The sequence below is a fragment of the Taeniopygia guttata genome, chromosome 1 (genome assembly GCF_048771995.1).
Source record: "Taeniopygia guttata chromosome 1, bTaeGut7.mat, whole genome shotgun sequence".
Taxonomy (NCBI): domain Eukaryota; kingdom Metazoa; phylum Chordata; class Aves; order Passeriformes; family Estrildidae; genus Taeniopygia; species Taeniopygia guttata.
Genome location: NC_133024.1, coordinates 62,015,537 through 62,038,123, shown reverse-complemented (window position 1 = coordinate 62,038,123; position 22,587 = coordinate 62,015,537). Strand labels below are relative to the sequence as shown.

At 46.8% G+C, this 22,587-nt stretch overlaps 1 protein-coding gene across 2 annotated transcripts in view; it reads right to left on the bottom strand.

Moving 5' to 3' along the window:
• WDFY2 (WD repeat and FYVE domain containing 2) overlaps positions 1 to 22,587 on the bottom strand; it is a 65,155-nt gene that overhangs the window by 5,869 nt on the left and 36,699 nt on the right. For both annotated transcript variants that reach the window (XM_002197781.6, XM_030273210.4), the window contains 4 exons: positions 17,328 to 17,382; positions 4,377 to 4,527; positions 2,842 to 2,954; positions 1,813 to 1,939 (listed from right to left, as the gene is read on the bottom strand). In XM_002197781.6, the coding sequence (XP_002197817.1) occupies positions 1,813 to 1,939; positions 2,842 to 2,954; positions 4,377 to 4,527; positions 17,328 to 17,382 (446 nt within the window). The remainder of the gene's footprint in view (positions 1 to 1,812; positions 1,940 to 2,841; positions 2,955 to 4,376; positions 4,528 to 17,327; positions 17,383 to 22,587) is intronic.

Here is a 22,587-nt window from a genome sequence, read left to right as displayed (position 1 = left end):
TATCAATAAAGCAGTACAAACCATTGGCCCATATGTTTCCCTCCACCACTCATTGCACATGGCATCCATCAGATGCAAATCAGTCTTTGCTGTCAGACTGGGACAGAATGAGTGTGTTGCTCATCTGGGCAGCATCCACAAAAGCAAAGACCTGTTCTGATAACTGTTTTTGCTGTTCCTGGGATAGGAGGTCCCAGCTGCACTGGGAAGCCTCAACAGGGTTGCAGCTTCTGAAGACACATTTGGATGCATAAATGCAGCCCAAGTAAGATATCTTCTTGGCAGAATGTTGGTAACAACTTTGTTTTGTAGATCTCTGCAGCATCTAGAAATGAATCACTGAAAAACTACTGAAGATTTTATTTTGACACTAAGAAGCATAAGGAGTTTGAAAAATGATGTAGGAATGACACTAAATTGTTGCTAAGCTTTCTCACAGTAAGTGGACAATTTAGGTGTTTCTATTTCTTCTTTTAATGAAAAAAACAACATGGGAGGAACAATTCAGCTTAAACCCCCAAAGACGGGCTCAGTCCTTGATAAAAGAAAGAAATTCAGTCCTCATCTCAGGCTGTTTACAACCTGGGAAACAAAGACTGTACAACTGTTATGGAAAAAACAAGGTTGTGAAGACATAGGAACTGAACATACTGCGGCTAGAAATCATCCCAAGATTTGGTTTCCTTTGCCACCACCACTGGTCTTGTCTGCCAAAAGGACTTGCATGCTAACACATTTATTTGTGCCTATGGCTGAACCTGAAGAGAGGAATGCATTCAGAGGAGAGTTCAGGACAACAGTGCCACCCTTCACAATGCCTGCCTGCAGACACCAGAGGCACCATCAGAATGTGTAGGACGCTGTGTTGCACAGTACCAGCTGACAGCCATCTCACAGATTAAGGTTCAGAGGCTAATTTCATATTAGAACTGATTTCCACAGCACTAAATCAAGCAGTGATGCATTAGCAAGCACCACTGGTAGGGTATGAGGTTGATCTGGTAATTTCAGTTAGAGCTCTGCAGTGTTCTGAAAGCCCAGAGGCATCATAATCACTCAGCAGTGTGCATCATCACTCAAAGGAAATGCATGAATATGTAAGAAGCTGTTAGCTCAGAACCACCACGGGATTTTGTATCTCCAGACCTGAGCCTGGCATGCAAGTCCCACATGTACATAGCCCCAGTACTCTAAAACCAACTTGTTGTATTGCCAGAGTTAAAAGGTGAGGAGTCATTGCCACTAGTGCCTTTCTGCTGTATAATCAATGTCCAGCACGGGCTCACCCATCTTCAAAGACATCTATGGCTATGCAAATGTACTTGCAAAGATGATGCCTCTTTGCACGGAGGAGATGTGAAGGCTGCTACGGTTAAAGGTAAAAGCACATCACTTCGAATTCAGGCTGTAGGTGTAAGAGCACAGAGGAAATGGGGATTAATTGTCCAAGCCCGATGCTCCCTCTAGGGGAAGGAAAGACCTTGACACCTAAAAACCAAGATTTCCCTGCAGCTGCTCTCATTTGAGGGGCCTCCTTTTTCCAACAAAGGCACAGGCTCTGGCATAACACCTTCAGGACTACAGATGTTGTGCTTTCCTTCACCACCCTCTGCAGACTCAAAATAGCCTGTGGGCCCCCACAGTAGAAAACTTACAATAAGCAAATTATTCCTGCTGTATACAGACCACAGGGAGTCACACATACAAGCTTGAGGCTTGTGAAGACTGTAACCTTTGGGCTGTTTGTTTCCAGATATGGATTCTGCATTTAGCTTTTCTCCTATTTAACAGGAGGAAGGGCTTTGAACATACTTATGTCCTTGCAGCTCGATGGCTGTTCCTTTTCTTCCTCCAATATCCCACATTATTATGGAATGATCAGAACTGCCTGAGAATAAAACTCGCTGTATTGGGTCCCAGCAGAGAGCAGTGACACCACCTACAATAGGAACACACACAACAGTCATTTTATTTCAGGAAGTGGAAGATTGGAAGGTAGCTAAATATAAAGATATAATAAAAAATATGGAGTGATTAAAATGCATATTTCTTTGGCAAAGACTATGCAACCATGTGCCTTCCAGTGAAAAAATAACATTCTAGAAAAAGTACTGAAACCCCATTCTGCTCTTCTGTGGGCACAGGGCTTCACTGCCATTTGCACAGGTGAATCCATTAAGCACTAAAGTGTGGAAGAAGAATGGTCACTGTGGGAGCTACACAACTTTCCATCTCCATAATTTCCAGAAGATTAAAAAAAAGCAAGTGTGGAATGCTATGGACATCTCAGTACCCTAGCACAAGGACTGAACTACATTGTGTTATCTTGAGCTATTAGCACTTAGAGAGGAGGGCCATGAAATAAAAATGCTGAGGAATGACAGCATTTCTTCTGTTAGATGGTAGGCTCATATCCAGGGTTGCTCTTTTCAAAGGGTGATGCAGCACAAGTCCCAGCAGTGAAACAAGCATTTAGTGCCTCCAAGCTGTGCCTATTCCACTTGGGATGAAGTGTCTGCCAATACAAATCTTGCCTTTAGCAGCATCCTTTCTCCCTCCCAGAGCTACCACAACTTGTTCAAGTCTCACTCTGCTTTAATTAGCAGCTACTGATTGTGGCATTTTCTGCCATAGATGTGTTCTTCTCAGAGCTCTGATCACTCTTGTTTTAGCAATACAGCTTCCCTAAACTGCTGAGACAGTTCAAGAGCTATGTCCCGTCCATGCTAAGCACTGACACAAGCCATTCTAGTGTATCACAGGACAGTCAAAACATCATGATGCTGAGCAGAAATGAAGACCCTCCTGAGCACCTTTCGAGGTCTCCTCCTGAGGCCTTACCTGTGTGTCCCTTAAATGTGGTGACAAGGCTGCAAGATTCTTGCTCTAGTTTGAGGATGGTCACTTGCCCAGAATGGTCACCAACAAACACGTGCCGAGTTTCTACATCAAATCTGAAGAATAGATGCTGAGGAAAACATATTATTTACACGAGCTCTGCATTCCTTTCATGGCTTGCTAATTCTTTTGACATGAGTATACTGCAATCTTGTGAATAGTGCTCCAGTCTCAAGGAGGTATTCAGAGAGTACTTTCAGGCACCTGTTCATCTTAATAATGCTCATACCTGTTCATACTAATAGTGCAGTACCCCTGGGTGAGAAAAAAACAAGACTATTCTGGGACACAATTCGTGGTTTTGTTATGAAACACCATTGAAGTAGCCCTTTGCCATGAGCATAAGAGTGTCCCCTCAGGCTTTGTAACTCAAGTGCTAGAGTTGGATGGTATTCACTCTCTCCCTACCCAAAATTATACAAAATACAAAGGAGTACTGATTTAAAGTACATGTGACACTGCAGAACAAAAAAAACCCAAAGCTGTTTCTGGTTATGCCAAATATTGTTGCAGTATTTACCAGTGATTCTCCCTTCCACTGCTTCCATTGCCCTCCACCATCATAATCAGATGACCAAAATTAAATTGTCCTCCAGAACTTTAATCAGTCAAAATTGGCCATTCTCTAGTGAGATTTAGGGAACACAAGGCAAATTCTTGCATCTTGCTTTCAAAAATATTTATCAATAAATTAGAAAGTAAGTTCAGTCTTTTTGCCTTTTAGATTGGCTAATTACCAGATAATATAAAGCAAGTCCATCTTGAAACAGTAATTTTCAGTCAGTATTACTTCTCATGAATTAGCAAAACATGCATCATCTATACCACATACACTCTGGGGCATTAAAAAGTCTGTTTATGCTAACCCCTGTTTTCAGCCTAAGAACTCATACTTTTCCATTTCCCTTTTCATTTGCAATAAAGCTGAATTAATATTTCTTTTATTGTCAGGCAGCTGGGGCAGCTCTACGTGAATAAGCCACCTGAGTGCTATTTCTGGAGTAATTTACTCTTTAGTTAACTCAAATTCCCAATACATAGTGAGCAGTTCCAGAGTGAAGGACAAGTGCTCATTATTTTTTATTAAAGTAATTTAATTTTTACCATGCATACACACACAGGCACTCTGACCTGATCACCAATCTACTTTTGCTACCATCAATTCTCTGAAGAAAGCATGCACTGCATGTTTAAATGAAGGCCCTATCCATATTTATTACAATAGCTGACCACAATAGGTTGCAGATTGCCCATTGTGGTGCTCAAAAATGCTTAGACCTAAATATGCCACAACGCATTAAGGAGACGAAGCAAGGAGAACTGACAGTTTTTTAAATTGGCTTTAAATAACAGTTTCTCTCACAAAGCACTGAATCCATACAGGGCACAAAATTTGGAGGACGACTAGACAAATAAACTAAAAGGGCTGTTTGAGTGCCAAAGAGCAGAAATAGAACCGAGAGCTCAGCAGAGGATACTGCAGGCCGCAGGCGCCCGCGCTGGTGCGGTACCCCCCCAGCCGCTGGCCGCTCTCCGAACAGTGCCACGTGAAGTGTTTGTCTTGCCCGGTGCTCAACACCCACTCCATCTCCAGGACAAACAGAACCATGATGACCCTGCTTTGATGAGCTGAAAGTTAAGCAGACAGATGTATAATCACATTGCAAAGAACATGGGGGCAGACAACCATTGCAAATACCAACTGCACCCAACTCCTCCACTCACACTTCCCCACAGAGGCAGCTGGTGTTTAATAATCCTGTTGACATCAGCTTTCATGGAAGCTTGTAAGGTTCCTGCTCTGCATGCTCAATGCTTGCATGAGGAAGCAAGACTTAATTCCTTCCATGCCTATTGCGGTTATTTATCTTCTACAGCACAAGTTTTCCCTCCATCATTGTATCATCACTAACAAAGCTGCCACTGTGGAATGGACTTGGGTTTCCATTTAAACCTCTTTTGAGCTAGTTTTTTGACAGCAGTGAAAATGCCTACACTGTTGCTCCTCTTGCTGTAAAGTTTTGGTGGATCTGGGCTGTGGTACTGCAACAGAACACTGAGTTACAGCACAGGCACAATGCTGTACCAAAGGGAAGTTTCAGCATTAATAGGTTACTGGAAAAAAATTTAAATAAAAGAAAATATCACAGCTATGGTAGATGCATAAAACAGCTGAAGAAATAAGTTTCTACTGCTACCAAAATAAAGCCATCAAAAGGTCTTACTAAAACAAGGGTACGCATGCTATTTTTTGTATGAATGACCAGTGGGCTTGGTCATGACCATGAAGTGCTGATTGAGCTGATATTCTAATAAAACAAGTGGCTGGAAAGACATACAGACCTATTCCCAGCTGTAACTTAATGGCAAATGCCATACTCCTCAATCTACAGCCCTACTGGTTTATTGATTACTGTTCTAAAACAAAGCAACATGTGTCACACAAAACAGACTGCTTGTATTTGTTTGTGTAAAAGCTGAGACAAAAAAAAGATTGAATATTTTTAGAAGCTTAAAAACCAGCCCCAAGACTCCGTGAATGCAGAGAATCACCACAGACCAGCACAGGAAGATTGCTGTCTGCCCTATGCAAATATGCAGCATATATAAGAGCTGTGTTCAAACCCCACAAGGGAGAACTACCTGTAGGAAAGAAGAGGAGGCTCCCAAGAGCCAATAACAGCCCTGATCCACACTTGTTTTTCAGACTGAGATTCCCTGAGCAGAAAAGTCAATAGATGTATTGACACAACTTGCCATAATGGTGACTGGCAACTAAACCAAAGTGTCAGGTGTGAACTGTGCCCAGATGCTTTCACCCTTGCCCATTAGAAGACCTCAGATTTTGGCTGTCATTTCCACATACTTTTACATTCCAGATAAAAGGATGAGGACCATCCAGGAGTCACTTGAGCTATTTCAAATAGATCCCATCTCTTCTCTACCCTTGCTTTCTTTGGGAAGAAATTCAGTGGCACCCTGGGTGGCTCATGCTTATTTTTACCCATGTGTTGCTCTCTCTGGGAACATCTGCACCAGCCAGTGGAGTGCTGCATTTGGAGAGGGACATACTGCTGCCACAGGCACCTCATGGGCTCACAAGCGTTCCAGGAGCTTGTGTGAGCCATCAATGCCACAGACACACTGATGCATTTCCATGGGATGGGCAAAGCTGGCTGAGATCAGAGTGCTCAAGGCCTGTCCAGGAATGTTTTCTCAGCATGTGGCAAATGCTACTGCTAGCAACAGCTTTTTATGGTTTGAACGGATTGTGAGGATAGCTGGCATCACCCAACTTTTCTAATCTTCTACCTCCTAAAACTTCTAAAAGATGAGGCTTGTAATTTTTGATAGAAGTACTGCCTGTGGATTAGGAGGCAGCTCTTTCTGGCAAGTAAGGACTTGACATGAAAAAATGGTACTTGCCAAGAGATGGATGGGGTGTACATGACAGCTTTGCTTATCCTCCCTTCCCATAAAGAGCTTTCAATTCATCGCTCTGTTGTCCACCTGCACATATTAGCTGGTGGACCACACACATACACTGATGGCAGATATATCTCAAACAAGTGAAAGTGCACAGTGTAGATCATCTAAACAAAAGAGCAAAGAGAAGACAAATGCCAATAGAAAGTCACTTGTTGTTAAGAGGGAATTGGACTCATGTAAGGATTAAAGAAGCAAAATATCAGAAGATTGGAAGCTGACAGAAGAGCAAGGAAGGGCTCTGGGCCGCAGGATTAACATAGGTTCAGAGTCTTGAAGCAGCAAACAAAAAGCTGGCCCTTCATGTATTGAATATTTGCTCACCATTTATTTGTATGCAGAAAATATGTGGAGCAAACAATTCCAAAGCTGTTCATTTGCAACAACAGCAGGATGGAGATGGGGGGATGGAGTGTGAATGTGATTGCAGCACAGGAAAACTCTCAACAGGTACCAGGCAAGAGCAGATCTGTGTGAGCCAGAATGAGAAGAAAGCCATTTGTGGGGAAAAATTATGTGGTGTAGAAGGGAGAGAAGCAGCAGAGAGGAGAAGGGCACAGGTCCATGTGCAGCTGGAGGGCAGAGGGAGCAGGGTGGCTGCTCTCCTCTATGAGAAAGCAGCGACAAGCACTATGCAAAGAGCAGGTTGGAGAGAGAATGGAGAGGCTGTGCCCAGAGAAAAGAAGCAGCAGCCACGAGGTACATAGCAAGATGTCAGCAAACGAAGTGGAGGGTCAATGCTGTGCATAAAGGCAAGTCTGAGAAGCATGGCCAGTGCACAGCCACACAATGCTGGGAAAAAAGCTGTTCTGGGAGGTTATAACAGTAAAAAGTATAAGCAAACACCACGACAGAGGTGGAAATTGCCAGGAAGAAAAAAATGCTTAGCATGAGCAAGAAAAGCACAAGCGAAGAGGCTGTGCTTAGGAGAAAGCAGAAGTAAGGGCATGACATGAGCTAACCTGAAAGCAGAGGGCCAGAGAGTCAGGCAGGCTGCACAAAGCATGGGGCAGAAGCAGGTCTACAAATCTGGCTAGGCAGAAAAAGTGTGTCAAATAAATAAATAAATAAATAAATAAATAAATAAATAAATAAAACAAAACACTAAACCAGGAGCTGTTATCTCATCCAGAGGGAGCATGGCAAGATGGTCCAGTTGCAAGAAGCAGGGTAGAGAATGCCATAAAGAATGGGAAATACCAACAGCCATATGGACCAGCCTGTGAGGGGCTGGAATCCAAGGCTGCTGAGGGGAGGGAAAGGTTTCTTGGAGGAATGCAGGAGGAGTTGCCCAGGAAGAGAGCACAGGTTGTCTACACCTTCAGCTGGTGCTGTGACCGAAGAAGACGGGATGATGATATGAGAGACTGTGGTAAGATAGGGACAGGCGGAGCGGAAGATTACCGGAATGTCACGGAAAAGATAGGCCCCTTCCCCCCTTCTCTCTCCCCTGCTTATCTGCTACCCCAGGAGTCAGAAAAGAATGTAGCCACACCTGTTCTGGTAAAGTTCTACTACCCACTATCCTCCGAGACCCCAAACCCCCCTCTGACGTAGCAAAGACTCCTAAACCTATATAAACCCACGAAATAGGAGAATAAACGCTTTTCAACCGTCTGCCATATTGGCATCTGCGTGTGTTGATTAGCCCGAGTGGCTTGGACGAGACCAGGCCGCCGTGCTGCCTTATCTGAACCAGGCTCCGGGTTGTCTTTCATAAAGACAACATACTGGTGCCGGAAACCCGGGACAAAAGAAGAAAAATTTGCCCGGCGGACGGGTCTCACCTGGACAGAAGCAGCGGCCAGGACGGTGGAACCGTACCCAGGCGTAAGGGGAGACGTCCCCTAGGATCCGCGGGCGTCATGGACGCAATGGCCAGGATCGTGAGTGCTATTTATTCACAGTGGGGTATTGGGTGTAAGCTCAAGGATTTTCATCTTGCCATGGCGAGATTGCTTGAGCTTGGGGCGATTGAGCGTCCCGTGGACGTATTACATCCGGAAATATGGGACAAATGCACTGCCGCGCTAGCCGAAGACACAAAATCTTCCGGCAGCGGCAGATATCTTAAAGCGTGGGGGAAAGTAGAAAAAGCCCTACGCAAAGCGATAGAGGAGCAGGAGACATGGACCGCGGCGCGCACGTGTTTATTAGTTACTCCTAAACTCGGGGTGGGGGCGGGGACGCAGACTGCCCCTGAGAGCGATCTGCCCGGCAGCGGGGACCCGGGGGGGCTCAGCGCGACACCCCCTTCCCCAGATCAGAGCCCACCCCCCCCCGCAGGAACCCCCCGCGACACCCCCGCCGCCGAAAATCCCCAAAAACCCCCCCCCGCTCATATCCCCCGAGAGACCGCAAATTCCTCCGAGCCGCCGCCGCCGCCCGCCCGCGACCCGATACCGGAGACGCAAGAGCACGCGGAGCGCTTCTGGCAAGGGCTGCTAAAAGAAGCCAGAGCCGCCGAAACGGCGGTTTGGGAAGACGGCATGGCCACGCCGCCTCCCTATGCCTTTGAAAATGGCGCCGGGAGCGAGGGAGAGGGGCGGGGCTCGGGCGGTCCCGGCGCGAACACCCGGGGGGAGCGCGATCTCGGGAATGCGCGCGCGCGGGAGAAAGGGGCGGAGGGCGGCGCGGGACACAGAGCCAATCGGCAGCTGCGCCGGGAGCCGCCACCGTATAAGGCAAAAACCACCCCCCGCGAGGGGCGCGGCGAGCCGGGGGGGCGGGAACGGCCCCTCCCCCGAGGGGGGGAGCGAGCCCGGGGCCGAACAAAACGGCAGGGAGCCCCGGAAGTACGCCGGCATTCGTCTTCCGCCTCAGAGAGCAGCAACAGCTCCAGCAGCTCAGAGGAGCTGACGGAAACTAGCGATAGCTCCGATTCAGACGAAACGGAACCGGCACGGCTTGAAACAAAGCCGGGTAAAGCTCTAAGCCGCGCCGAAAAACAAATACAATACGAATCAGCCCAGTTTACTGACTGGGGGAAAATAAAGATAGCTTGTGCGGAATGGTCCCCGGCAGCCACCATACAAGCGTTCCCAGTCCGGCTTTCCGGTCCGGAAGGGAACCAACAAAGGGTCTATACCCCGATAAACCCAAAAGATATACAGTCAATTGTCAAAGCCATTGCGGAAAAGGGGATCAACTCGGCTATGGTTACTACGTTAATAGATGGTCTTTTTAGCAATGATGATTTGCTTCCCTTTGATATCGAACGGATAGGGCGGATGTTATTAGACGGAGCGGGAATGATCGTCTTTAGGCAGGAGTGGGAGGATAATTGCAGAAAGCAGCTAGCCCAGGCGTCCGGCGCGCGGCAGCCTCTACACAGGTCGAGCTTATCCCGACTGATAGGAAAGCATGATGATATGATCACACCACAGCAGCAAGCTGCACAGATGCAGGCTGAGGAGGTCAGAGCGACCACTCGGGCTGCTAGAGAGGCAATTTACGCCGCCTCCCGAGTCGTGGCTAAGCCAGCACCATGGTCCACCGTGAGGCAGGCAGAGAGCGAAAGCTTCACACAGTTTGTGGATCGCCTGCAGGCAGCAGTAGATTCCTCTACCCTGCCGGCAGAAGCAAGAGGCCCCGTGGTGGCCGACTGCCTGCGTCAGCAGTGTAACTCCGTCACTAAAGATATCTTACGTTCCCTGCCAGCCGGAGCCAGCCTGGCTGACATGATCAGACATGTAGTGAGGGAGGAACACCTGACGCCCATTCAGGCGGCCGTCCACACCCTGACCAATGCCATGGCGTGTTTTAAGTGCGGGGAGCCGGGTCACATCGCGGTGAGCTGCCCCCAGCCGGCACGGCGGCCCGCCGCAGCGCCTCCGCCCCAAACGCGCCCGCGGGGATCCTGCTGGGGCTGCGGGAGGAAGGGACATCTGGCTAGGGAATGCAGATCCCGGCCCCAGGGAAACGGAAAGGGGAGAGGGCCAGCGGGCCGCACCCAGCCCCCTCCCGCTGCGAATATGAGGCGGCCCATCCATGCCAACCCCCAATGGGGCGGGGAGCCCTCGTACCCCATTCTCCCACAGGAAGCAACCAACTTCATACCCCTGCCAGCGAGTATCACGGCACAGCCTGCGGCGCCTTCGTACCCACCGCCACCGCAAGCAGCGCCTGTGCCACAGGGTCAGCAGGGGGCGCCTCAGGTCGGGACAACCCCTGGGTGGCCCTGGCCCTAAAAATAGGGAGGGAACCCCCGAAAATCTGGGGGACATGCCGCCTTTATGACAGTCGGGACCCTCATGTAATAGGACTTCAGTTTTGGGCGGACACAGGAGCAGACTGCACAATCCTACCCCAAGCCCTGTGGCCCCGACACTGGCCGTACAAGGAAGTATCCCCAGTGAACGGGGTGGGGGGGCTGTCCCGGGCCTGGAAAAGCACCCAATTGGTAGCTATAACGCTCCATACAAAGAAAGGACCAGAACAAACAGTAGCAATCCACCCCTATATCTTGCAAAACTCCCCACCCCTGATAGGAAGGGACGTTCTCGCCATGCTAGGAGTCAGGATTACAAATTTATGATGAGGGCCACTGCTGTGCACCCACTGCTGCCAATCAAACTGACCTGGAAATCACCAGACCCCGTATGGGTTGAGCAGTGGCCCCTGTCAAAGCCTCGAATGACAGCCTTGCTGGAACTGGTCGACCGCGAGCTACAAAAGGGCCACATCGAACCCTCCACCAGCCCGTGGAACACCCCTGTGTTTGTAATCCCCAAGAGATCAGGAGAAGGCTACCGCCTTGTCCACGACCTGAGAGAAGTAAACAAAACAATTCAGCCCATGGGTCCAGTTCAAACACTACTGCCCGCGAACTCAGCCATCCCCGAAGGGCAGCCGTGCGCAGTGTTGGACATCAAAGACTGCTTCTTTTCAATACCCCTGCATGCCGAGGACAAAGAACGGTTCGCCTTCTCCATCGTGTTCCCGAACGGCGAGCGACCTAACCTCCGCTTCCAATGGAAGGTGCTACCTCAAGGCCTTGTGGACAGCCCGACCATATGCCAGATCACCGTGGACAGGGCACTGATGCCAGTCCGACACTCCCACCCTGCTGCGACCATCATTCAGTACATGGACGACATCCTCGTCGCTGCGCCGTCAGCAAGCCAAGTGGATCACCTAGTGTCCACGATCACGGAAACCCTCCAGGCCAACGGCTTCGAGATCGCGAACACGAAGATCAAGAGAGGACCGTGCGTGACCTTCCTGGGAGTGGGGATCACAAACTCCTACGTGACCCCACCCAGGATAAAGGTCCGCCGAGACATCAAGACCCTCCACGACATGCAGCAACTCGTAGGATCTCTGCAGTGGCTCCGCAACATCATCCTAGTTCCGCCAGAGGTCATGGACCCCCTGTATGACCTCCTGAAAGGAAAGCACCCGTGGGACCCCAAGGAGCTGACGCCGCAAGCAACGAAATCCCTCGACTTCATCGAACGTCAGATGTCCACCAGCCTGCTTGCCAGGTGGAACCCGGGCGTACCACTGGACTTATACGTCCACTTCACGCAGAAGGGAGGAGTGGGAGCACTTGCCCAAGGACCTTCCGAGAAATCCCAGCCGATCCAGTGGGTGGTCCTCGGAAGACCGACTCACGCATTCTCCCCAGGAGTTGAGTGCATTGCTAACCTCATCACGAAAGGCAGGAGACTCGCCCTGAGACACCTGGGAACCGAGCCGGCAAGGATCCACCTCCCCTTTCGCAAGCGACCGACCACGGAATCAACTGCAATATCGGAACACCTAGCCCTCGCTCTCACCGGCTTCGGAGGAGAAATCTCCTACGCCACCAAACCACCCTGGACCCAGCTACTGACCATCGTCGACATAGATGTGCCACCGAAGGTCATGGACCGACCGCAACCAGGACCAACGGTCTTTACAGACGCCTCCTCCATGACTTCTACCGCAGCAGCAGTGTGGCAGGCGGGAGAAACATGGCATTGTGTCAAAACGTGTGACCCCACGCTGTCAGTGCAACAGCTGGAAGCAGCAGCAGTGGTCTTGGCATGCGGACTTTTCCAGGACGAACACCTCAACATCGTGACAGACTCTATATTCGTGGCAAAGCTCTGCCTAGCCATGTCAAGACCAGGTGTGTCAACATCCACGACGGCCTCCATGCTTGAAGAGGCACTCTCCTCACGCCAGGGCACCGTGTCCGTCATCCACGTCAACAGCCATAACCCAGTCAAGGGCTTCTTCCAGACTGGCAACGACAAAGCAGATGCCGCAGCGAAGGGAGTGTGGACACTGCAGGAAGCTCGTCAGCTGCACGAGTCACTCCACATAGGGGCCAAAGCACTGGCAAAAAGATGCGGGATCTCGACAGCAGACGCGAGGCACGTAGTGGCCACCTGCCCTCACTGCCAGAAGTCACCCCTATGGACCGGTGGAGTCAACCCGAGAGGCCTCAAGGCATCAGAAATCTGGCAGTCAGACTTCACCCTCTGCGAACTGCTGAAGCCCCGAGCATGGCTTGCAGTGACAGTGGACACCTACAGCGGAGTGATCATAGCGACACAGCATCTCAAACCCAACTCGAAGGCCACGATCCAGCACTGGCTGACAGTTATGGCATGGCTTGGTATCCCCAAGCAAATTAAAACTGACAATGCTTCCAATTTTATCTCTAAATCAGTGCGAGAATTCGCCTCAGTGTGGGGTATCACCTTAGCACAGGGAATCCCATATAACAGCACCGGACAGGCCATTGTCGAGCGAGCAAATCAGACCCTAAAAGCCAAGTTAGAAGTGTTGGCAAAGGCAGAGGGCTTTGCCAATTCCATCCCCTCAGGAGACCACACGCGTATGCTAGCAACCGCGCTGCTAGCACTGAACCAATTCCCTAGGGGAGATGAAGCAAACAGTCCCATTCGAAAACACTGGGCCACCCAGACACTAGAGGAGGGCCCACAGGTCATGGTCAAAAACGAGCTAGGCGAGTGGGAACGGGGCTGGAGACTGGTGCTTACGGGACGGGGGTACGCGGCAGTTAAAAAGGAGGGCAAGATCAGGTGGTGTCCACTCAGGTCGATCAAACCTGACCTTAAGAATGAAACTAATGGAAAACTGTGAGTTTTCGTTCGCAGGACACGCTCGTGGACCGTCCCCACGACACACACACACCTGCTCCAGAGGGAGACAACGGACCACCAAGCCACCAGACAAAGCCTGAGCGTCCCACGGCGGTGAGACCCAGACATGTGCAGTGTCTCTGTGCAATCCTGCTGATGGGGTTTGTGGCCGGGGGGCAAGCCGACCCAGGCCACTATCCTCACCAGCCGTTCAGATGGGTCATGCAACATCTCTCAAGCGACAAGGTGTTCAAAGAGGTCACCACCGCAAACGCTCCATCCTTCGTATTCCATATAGCCGATCTGTTTCCAGGGCAACCGAAAATACGGCCCTCAAGCCCACACATCATACTCATGTACATATCTTACTGGTGCCCAGCGTCCAACCCAGGGAAAAGGTACTGTGACTACCCGGGATGGGGGCATTGTGGGTATTGGGGTTGCGAAACCATTGTTACAGATGCCAGACCATGGGCAGACGGGTGGCAACCACAGGAGCCCGACAAATTCTTACAGTTCACCTGGGCACCCTTTGGCTGCGGAGACCACACTGCACAGCCTAGACAACGGGCATGCGTAAGTTATAACATGACTGTCCTACAGCCAGATCACCCTAGCTGGGCCACGGGTAGAACATGGACAGTGGTCCTCAAAGGACCAAGGAGGTGGGTGAATGTGAGAATTATCAGGCTCCAGCCGCCAACGCCTCGACCAGTGGGACCCAACAAAATTATCAGGAATGTGCTGGGAGGGAAAAACACAACCCACCTCAAAACCCTGTCCCCAAAAGCCACTGACACCCCGACCGGCCTTGCAGATACCCCCCAGATAGGCCGCATGGCTGAGTCAGACCCAAACCCAATCTTTCGTATGCTAGAAGCTACCTTCCTAACCCTAAACGAAACCAAACCGAACCTAACTAACCCCTGTTGGCTTTGCTATGATATCAAACCCCCTTTTTATGAAGGCATTGCTTTGGACACCCCCTTCAGTTACTCCTCGGCCAGCGCCCCTCACCAGTGCAGGTGGGACACTCCCCGCAGAGGAATCACCCTGAGTCAAATCACAGGACAGGGCAGATGTTTTGGGAATGCAACCTTAGCGAAGCAGAAAGGCAACTTCTGCACTAAAGTTGCCAAGCCCAACAGAAAAACTAGCAAGTGGGTGATCCCATCTGCGTCTGGGATGTGGGTTTGCCAAAGGTCCGGAGTGAGTCCTTGTGTGTTCCTTGACAAATTCAATGATTCTACTGATTTCTGTGTCCAAGTTCTGATTGTCCCCAGGGTTTTGTATCACTCAGACGAAGAAATATACCATCTTCTCGAGGAACCTAACAGACTCCACAAAAGGGAAATAATCACAGGTATAACTATCGCAATGCTGCTTGGCCTGGGAGCAGCTGGCACCGCCACGGGCGTCTCAGCCATCGCGACCCAGCAACACGGACTCTCCCAGCTACAAATGACCATCGACGAGGACCTGCAGAGGATCGAGAAATCCATCTCCTATCTAGAGAAATCAGTCTCTTCACTTTCAGAAGTAGTTTTACAAAATAGGCGAGGACTTGACCTTTTATTTATGCAGCAGGGAGGATTGTGTGCAGCGTTGAAGGAGGAATGCTGCTTTTATGCAGATCATACGGGAGTCGTTAAAGACTCCATGGCAGAACTCCGAGACAGACTGGCTCAGAGAAAGAGAGACAGGGAGACCCAGCAGAGCTGGTTCGAATCCTGGTTCAATCAATCACCTTGGCTCACCACTTTAATTTCCGCCCTGGTAGGTCCACTGGCAATACTGCTTTTGGCTATTACCATAGGACCATGCCTGCTGAACAAACTAGTCTCGTTTGTTCAAGCCCGTCTGGAAAGGGCAAACATTCTGTTCGTAGGCCACCAACAAATGCTATAAACCAAAAAACTGCAAACACAGTCAGTAGCTAAAGCCTTCAGCACCTGCCTTAAAAAATCTACCCTGATCTACTAAACCACCCTTTCCTTAACAAGTTACAAGTCTGTACCTCACTCCAATGTCTCTATTTACAACTACCTCATTTTGTATATGATAAAGAGGGGGGAGATGTGGTAAGATAGGGACAGGCGGAGCGGAAGATTACCGGAATGTCACGGAAAAGATAGGCCCCTTCCCCCCTTCTCTCTCCCCTGCTTATCTGCTACCCCAGGAGTCAGAAAAGAATGTAGCCACACCTGTTCTGGTAAAGTTCTACTACCCACTATCCTCCGAGACCCCAAACCCCCCTCTGACGTAGCAAAGACTCCTAAACCTATATAAACCCACGAAATAGGAGAATAAACGCTTTTCAACCGTCTGCCATATTGGCATCTGCGTGTGTTGATTAGCCCGAGTGGCTTGGACGAGACCAGGCCGCCGTGCTGCCTTATCTGAACCAGGCTCCGGGTTGTCTTTCATAAAGACAACAGAGACAGACACACAATGAAAAAAATTAATTTCCCAGGGCACCCCAAATGGCACTGATCAAATGCTTGCATTACTCCTCCTTATGCAAGGGAATGAGTCAGTGCCTGCAGGAGGCCAATGCCACAAGACCCACCCTAGAGTCCTGACTAATCCTGTGTCACATCCCCCATCTCTGCATTCAAATCTCTTTCAAGAAATAAGATTTCACAACTCCAGACACACTGTTGCAGCAAAACCTCCACAAAGCATGTCCAGCCACGTACACTGCCAAGGCCAGGCTCCATAAGCCACCAGACCTGGCCGTACACCCCAACCAAGACCAAAGCACAGCCTATCCATGTGCTGTCATTCTGTCACAGAAGATCATTTAGCCAACATATTCATGGCCTTTCAAGACAATAAATGTTCTTTAATCACTACAGCAGGCTCGGCTATTTATAATAATGCCTTCCTGTGGGAGATGATCAACAGCCCACCAGTCAACACACAAGAGCACTGCTGACCATTTACAAAGCTAGCAAACACAAAACCAGCCAGCATGATTCACTATCACTATTTAGCCATTTTGTAGGCTAAATAAAAGTACTTACTCCCCCTAAAATACTTTTGAAGAACATAAAGGTCTTACTTGAAAACCTTAAGCAGAACTTTTTCAAAGTAAGAGAAAGTTGCTAGATTCATTGCTAGAAGCAAATGAATCACTAGAAGTCCATCATACCCAACAAAACCACCTGTTCCTTTTTAATTTTAATTTTTCCTTGCCCAGGGTTTTATCAAGATGCTTATACTAACCCCAAAACTCAGTATGGCCATGTGAGAAAGGTGCACTGCAGGGATAAGATTGTGGAGGGAGTCCTACTGGACCATGTGAGGAAGATGCATTTCTGTTGGATCTTTATATAGGATAAATAGCTAGGTTTCTGAAAACATCACATTAGTGAACACCAGACTCTAATTAGAAAAGGTATGGACTGGCATTTCTTGACCTTTTACTAGGAGAGGTATTCACTGATAATCTGGTGGTTAATGGAACTGACAGTTACTGAAATATAACCAGACTAACCCCAAAAGCTTCAGCCTTAAAAAATGGGTTAGTTACCCAAGTTGTTTCAGTAGATACACTGGATTACTGAAGATTGAACTCCTATTCCTCAAATGTGGATAGTTTGCTATCTACTGTCATATTCCAAAGGAATATTTAAAAGGAAAAACAGAACATGAAACAGCTCTTTTAAAAATCTGGTAATCTCAGAACAAAGCACATTATAGATCTATTGATAAAACCATCATTTACATTAGTTTAAAAAAATCTATAATTGTAAAGGAAACTTTTCCATTCATACTCCTTAAGAAAACATTAACAAAAAATAATGACAATACAAACCAATTAACATGGATCATGATTCTTACCCTGGTAACTTTTCACTAGTGTCATCTTGTTGTAATCTTCTGATAAAATGAATTCCTGAGGGAGGGAAAGAAAAAACAAAAGAAACAGGGCTTAGAGACATAAAGTATTTGAGACTCTTTACATTTGAATACCCTGCCTAGGTAAGCTGTCCCTTCTTCACAACCACAGCCGTATCTATACTTTTAATAATTTTGAGTACCTAAACCTCTGAAGTATTTCACTTTTTAAAGCTGCCTAAGGCAATATTATGAGTGCTTCTGAATGGAATGGATAAAAGAGGAACTATTAAAAAGAAGTCAAAAAAGCTGACAGAAATGACTGACTGTGAGCTGAAGTGCCACAAAATAAGGAATCTGAGACCTGGTGAACACCTACTGCTCAGGACTGCCTGGGCACAAAGCTGCACGTGTGCACAGCTGTGTGTGCCCACGTGTACATTTGTGTATACACGTGTATCCATGTGTGTGCACGTGTACATTTGTGTATACACGTGTATCCATGTGTGTGCATACACTAACTACACCAACCTGAACACTCAGGAAATGCAATATAAATATGTAAGAGACCCTCCAAATTGCTCAGTCCAGGCTAGGTACCAACAATACATGATAGGAATGGAATGCATTTCAAGTTTCTGTTAAAAAGCCTCTCAGTGCTTCAGACAAACAGAAACCCAAACTTGTCTGTGTCCAGGCAAAAGCACACCTATAGGGACAGGCTCCATTGTCTTGGTGCTGCTGTTTAACTTCCAATATGGCTTTTGCATGGGGAAATATTGAGCATGGCAGCTAAGAGTCTGCATGGCAGCCTCAGCTCCTGGAAAAGCCCCAGGTGGTTAAACTCACTGACCACCCAGGTGTTCCTGCAGAGTGTTTTGAAGAGGAGAGTTACTCAAAACTGGGGAAACAGAATGGCCACTACCAAACTCTTGTAACATCTCTCTGGAGGAAACACCCAAGCAAAGGGTAGGCTTTGTAGCAGCACTGCATGAAGTAGCTTTCAGAGAGCTGTCAGGTACCTATGTACATACATCACATATTTAGAGAAACACAAAGTAAAAAATGAGGGAGTGCAAAACCATATCCATTTAATAATTTATAGCAAGATACACAGAAACTCCCTGTGCTAATCTGCCTAGAGGACATAAGAAGTAAAACCTAACTCATTTAACCTGAAATAGTTTGGAAAACGAAAATAAACATTACAAACACAAAATAAGCGGATTTGATAAACATATAATTGTGAAATGTTCTTGTGCACATGCCAAAAGCACTAGAGAAAACTGGACTTCAGAAGCCTACACTATGTTTAAGGCAAACCAAATTGATCAATAGCCAAATATAACCAAATGCTTGATGTTAAAGAGCAAAGGGCATTCTAACCCCCAACAAGCCAGTATTTCCCCCCAGTTTCCGAAGTAAAATCTAAAAAGAAGTCACTCTGCATTTTCTGTTGGGTCGCTGCAGATAATCTGCCTGGCCTTTAGCACCAGAATTATTCAAACACATCACATCTACTGCTTGGCACCAAGGTGGAGAGCTTACAGTACTCATCTGTGGCACATCTATAGATCCCAGCTTCCAGAAAAACAAATGTGAGTGACTTGAGGCAGCTATGTATTCTGCTCTCTCTAGATTTCTGTTCTTGAAGTTGTTACAAATACATTCTCTTAAATTGCTCTACTTTATCTTCCTTTCCTTAATCTGCTCAAGCTCCCAGTAGGTTTCTCTGGCAGCTGAGGACTACAGTGGGGAGTGTTACTTAAACAGCAGTAACAAATAAACTAAGCCAGCTGGATTTCTATACCAGGGTCATCCTAGCTCTACAAACCACAGAAAGTTTAAAATCTGCTATACCTTTCCAGGTACTAACAGGGGAACTTGTTTTCCTTAACCATGGCCTAAAGAATACTATATCACTGCATAAAGTGCTTCACTACAAAGCCTATCTGAAGCAGGACCCTTTGCTAGAATGCTAACTTTCTGCTACTGTTACCTAAAGAGAAATTGCTCTAATTGCTGCAACACTTGATGCGAAGGTATGTCTGCCTTTCCCACTAATTTGGCCGTCCTTGTCTCTGACTGCAGTGGAACACAGATGCTGGTGACTTCAGGTGGGATGTAGAGAGTGGATTGCATTCTCACTTTTATTTGCATTTTTCTCTCAACAAATTTGATGTTGCTATTCTGTTTTATGATCCAAAGAGCCCTACAGTTTCATTAGAAGACTGAAAAGACTTTTGAATATCTCCATTATAATATAATAAATCAAACATGTACAGTTTGTAAGGTATATCGAAATATTGATTACCACTGTATTCTTTAATATAAACCACAGCTATGTACTATCAATATACTGCTCCATCCAAAATAAAGACAAATACAGTACAAGATAAACACAGTTTCAGTTAATCTAAATACTGGATATAATTTTTCTTTCCCCCAAAGACTTCTTGCATATAATTTTCTTCTTTGAAAGCACATGATAATTTGTGATGCATTTTCTAATCTCTCTGCAGGTCTCCCCACTCCCCTTTACATTCTCTCGTGTTTTTCCATTGCACTTATTGCCCTCTCCCTCTTCAGGCCAAATGCATTAGTTGTGTCACTAGACCGGTATTTTAGCACAGGGCACCTTGCTCAAGAAATTCATGCCCTATTGCACATAAAATGTGTCATCTGCACTACAAAAACACCGACTACATCTCTTTAACATTGTACCAGCAGAAGCTGTTTTTTTTATCCTTGCCTACGTAGATGTTTTGCTCCTCTCAGAGCTGCTGACGCCCAGTTCTCATTAGGCAGCTTCTGGCTCTTCTTAATGAGCTGGAAAAGCTGGGGTCACCTACACAGCTCAGTCAGTGCTTGTTAACAGAGCAGAGAAAGACGTCTGATTCCTGTGCAGCCCTTTTGCACAGGAGGGGCTGGGACACATCAGAGCACTCAGGATGGTAAAACCAAACACCTTCCTTGCAGGGATTAAAAGCAACTTTTCTGGCAAGATCACTCTTTAGCCTTCAGAGATGTTTTGCAGCTACTTTTTGTCATACTTAAAATGTTAATGCTCAGTCTTGCCTGTTTCAGGTGAGCTTATTATTGCAACAGCAATCTGGTACCATGAAAGTTTTCACAAAGCACAAAGGAGAATTCCTGAAGACTGTCAAAATCTAGCGTCCACTGATGTACAAAGACTCACAACTATTCCTTTGTGCAGCACACCTCCCTCACGCTGAAACGCATACACCCACCACAAACTTTTCTGGAGCAAAAGACTTCTGTAAAACCTCATCCTAGAAATAGTATCAGCATCTTGTTTAAATAATTCAGGGTCCTTGGTCATGGGGCTGGGTGACACGGCCCAGGAACTAAGGAAGATACATACTTTCCCAGAGCTTCAGGTATATGCCAACTGATGTATTGCAAAATGGAGAACTCTCCTCAAGCAACTGAATCAATTTCTGAGTTAATAATCTTTATATGTTAGTTATGTGTTACCCATGCACAGCTAGTTCCCACCCTGGGGAACTTACAGTCTGCTCTCTGATAGATGATGCCATTTTGACAACACACTACGTATCTCCTTATAGGCTTGACTTTATCCTGTTAACACGAGTGACTGACTGCACTCTCAGGTCTCCCAGAGAACAAAAAAACCTGCTTCAGAAATGGAAGAGAATGAAAATTCTTAAATCTTCTGTCAGACACTACATCTATATCTGTTGGAAAAAAAAAACCAAGCCTCTATAAATAATGGCAGCATTTTCACTTTATTTATTATATCATTTCATTTCATTTCCTGAGGCAAAAAATACTAAACTCCCCACAACAGCAGAGGGGAAGGTTGTACATCAGCAGGTAGAGCCTGACTCAGTCTCAGGTATTCAAAATATTGTTAATGGTCAAACTTGTAGACAGCTCCATGATCAGATGAGGTGGAAGATAAATTTATCTTAAGTATCATCTCCAAGGACAAATTCTGATGGGATTATTCTGGTGCCCTGCTGTCCCTTATGGCTCAGCTCAAAGTATGTTATAGCTTCATACAGACTTAGGAATGGTCAGCAAAAAAAATACACATTTAATTCATCTTCAGCTACCTAAAAAACTAAATCTCTCATTTCAATCTCCCCAAAAATGAAGAAAGAAATTTATGCCATTTCATAACAGTTTCTAGAAAAACTAACATGGGTACATCCAAAGACAATTAATCTCTCCTTTGTTGGCTGCAGAACCTAATGCTTAACTTTAGGACATGCGTTCTCATATAGATGAAAGAGAAGAGAAGTCTCATCTTGGCAGAGGAAGTCTCCTGTTTATTGCAAGTGGAAGACCCTTCTTCTGTTTCTTGTGCTATCTTAAGAGCCTTGCAGCCATTAAAGTATATTTTTTCCCAGTTCTGAGCAAGAAATTTATGTCTTTTGGCTTCCAAAAGGGATTTCAAGCAGTTCCTAAGACGTCATTTCTTCTCAAAAAAAGGTTTGCCAGGTGTAAAAAAGCAGATCACAGAAAGTTTGGGTTTTTTACATTAGGTACCACCACTCTTCAAAAAAGGTGCTAGACAATCTCTACTCGAGATAATGGTGTACAAACGTTTGTGCAGCTCTCATGCTGAGAAGTGACAAAAGGTTAAAAACAATCTCTTCTCGGTAGAAACAGAACTTACTGCCTTTTTGTTTCACAAAAGAGGTGGCCATACAAGGTCACCTCAGGTGACTTTGCTGGAACTTCTTTCTGTGCCAACAGTGCTGCCCGTCCTTCTCAAAATGCAGAATATGCACTCCTGAGGTGCCACGCTTATAACCAAAATCCATACAGCTTACAAAAATTTCACATAGAATAAAAAAAGGCAGTCCCACTTTCTTATCTCCATTTACAACTGAAAGTACTTCCTTGCACTGTAAAAAAAAAACCACATTTAAGATCACGTGTCACCCTCATGGCTATTAGCTCACAGCCCTTACCAGGAATTCTTTCTTTTTAGCCAAAGTGAAGATACAGAATAATTGTCAAGGTTGTATTGGTATGGTTGGATGGTTTTTTTGTTTGGCCCTGCACCCAGCATACACAAGTGTGCTGGGCACTACAGAAGTGCTAATGTGGAGCAGCTGACTAATTCCCAAATATTTCAAGCTGCTCAAGCAAATTGCCTGTACTTTCCCTTTGAGGAAATTAAAATAAGGGTACTAAGGTCACCTTGCTGCAGTAAGTTCTCTTATTTTGTGGTCAATGTGCCCTACTTATGTATTCCTATGCTAAACTA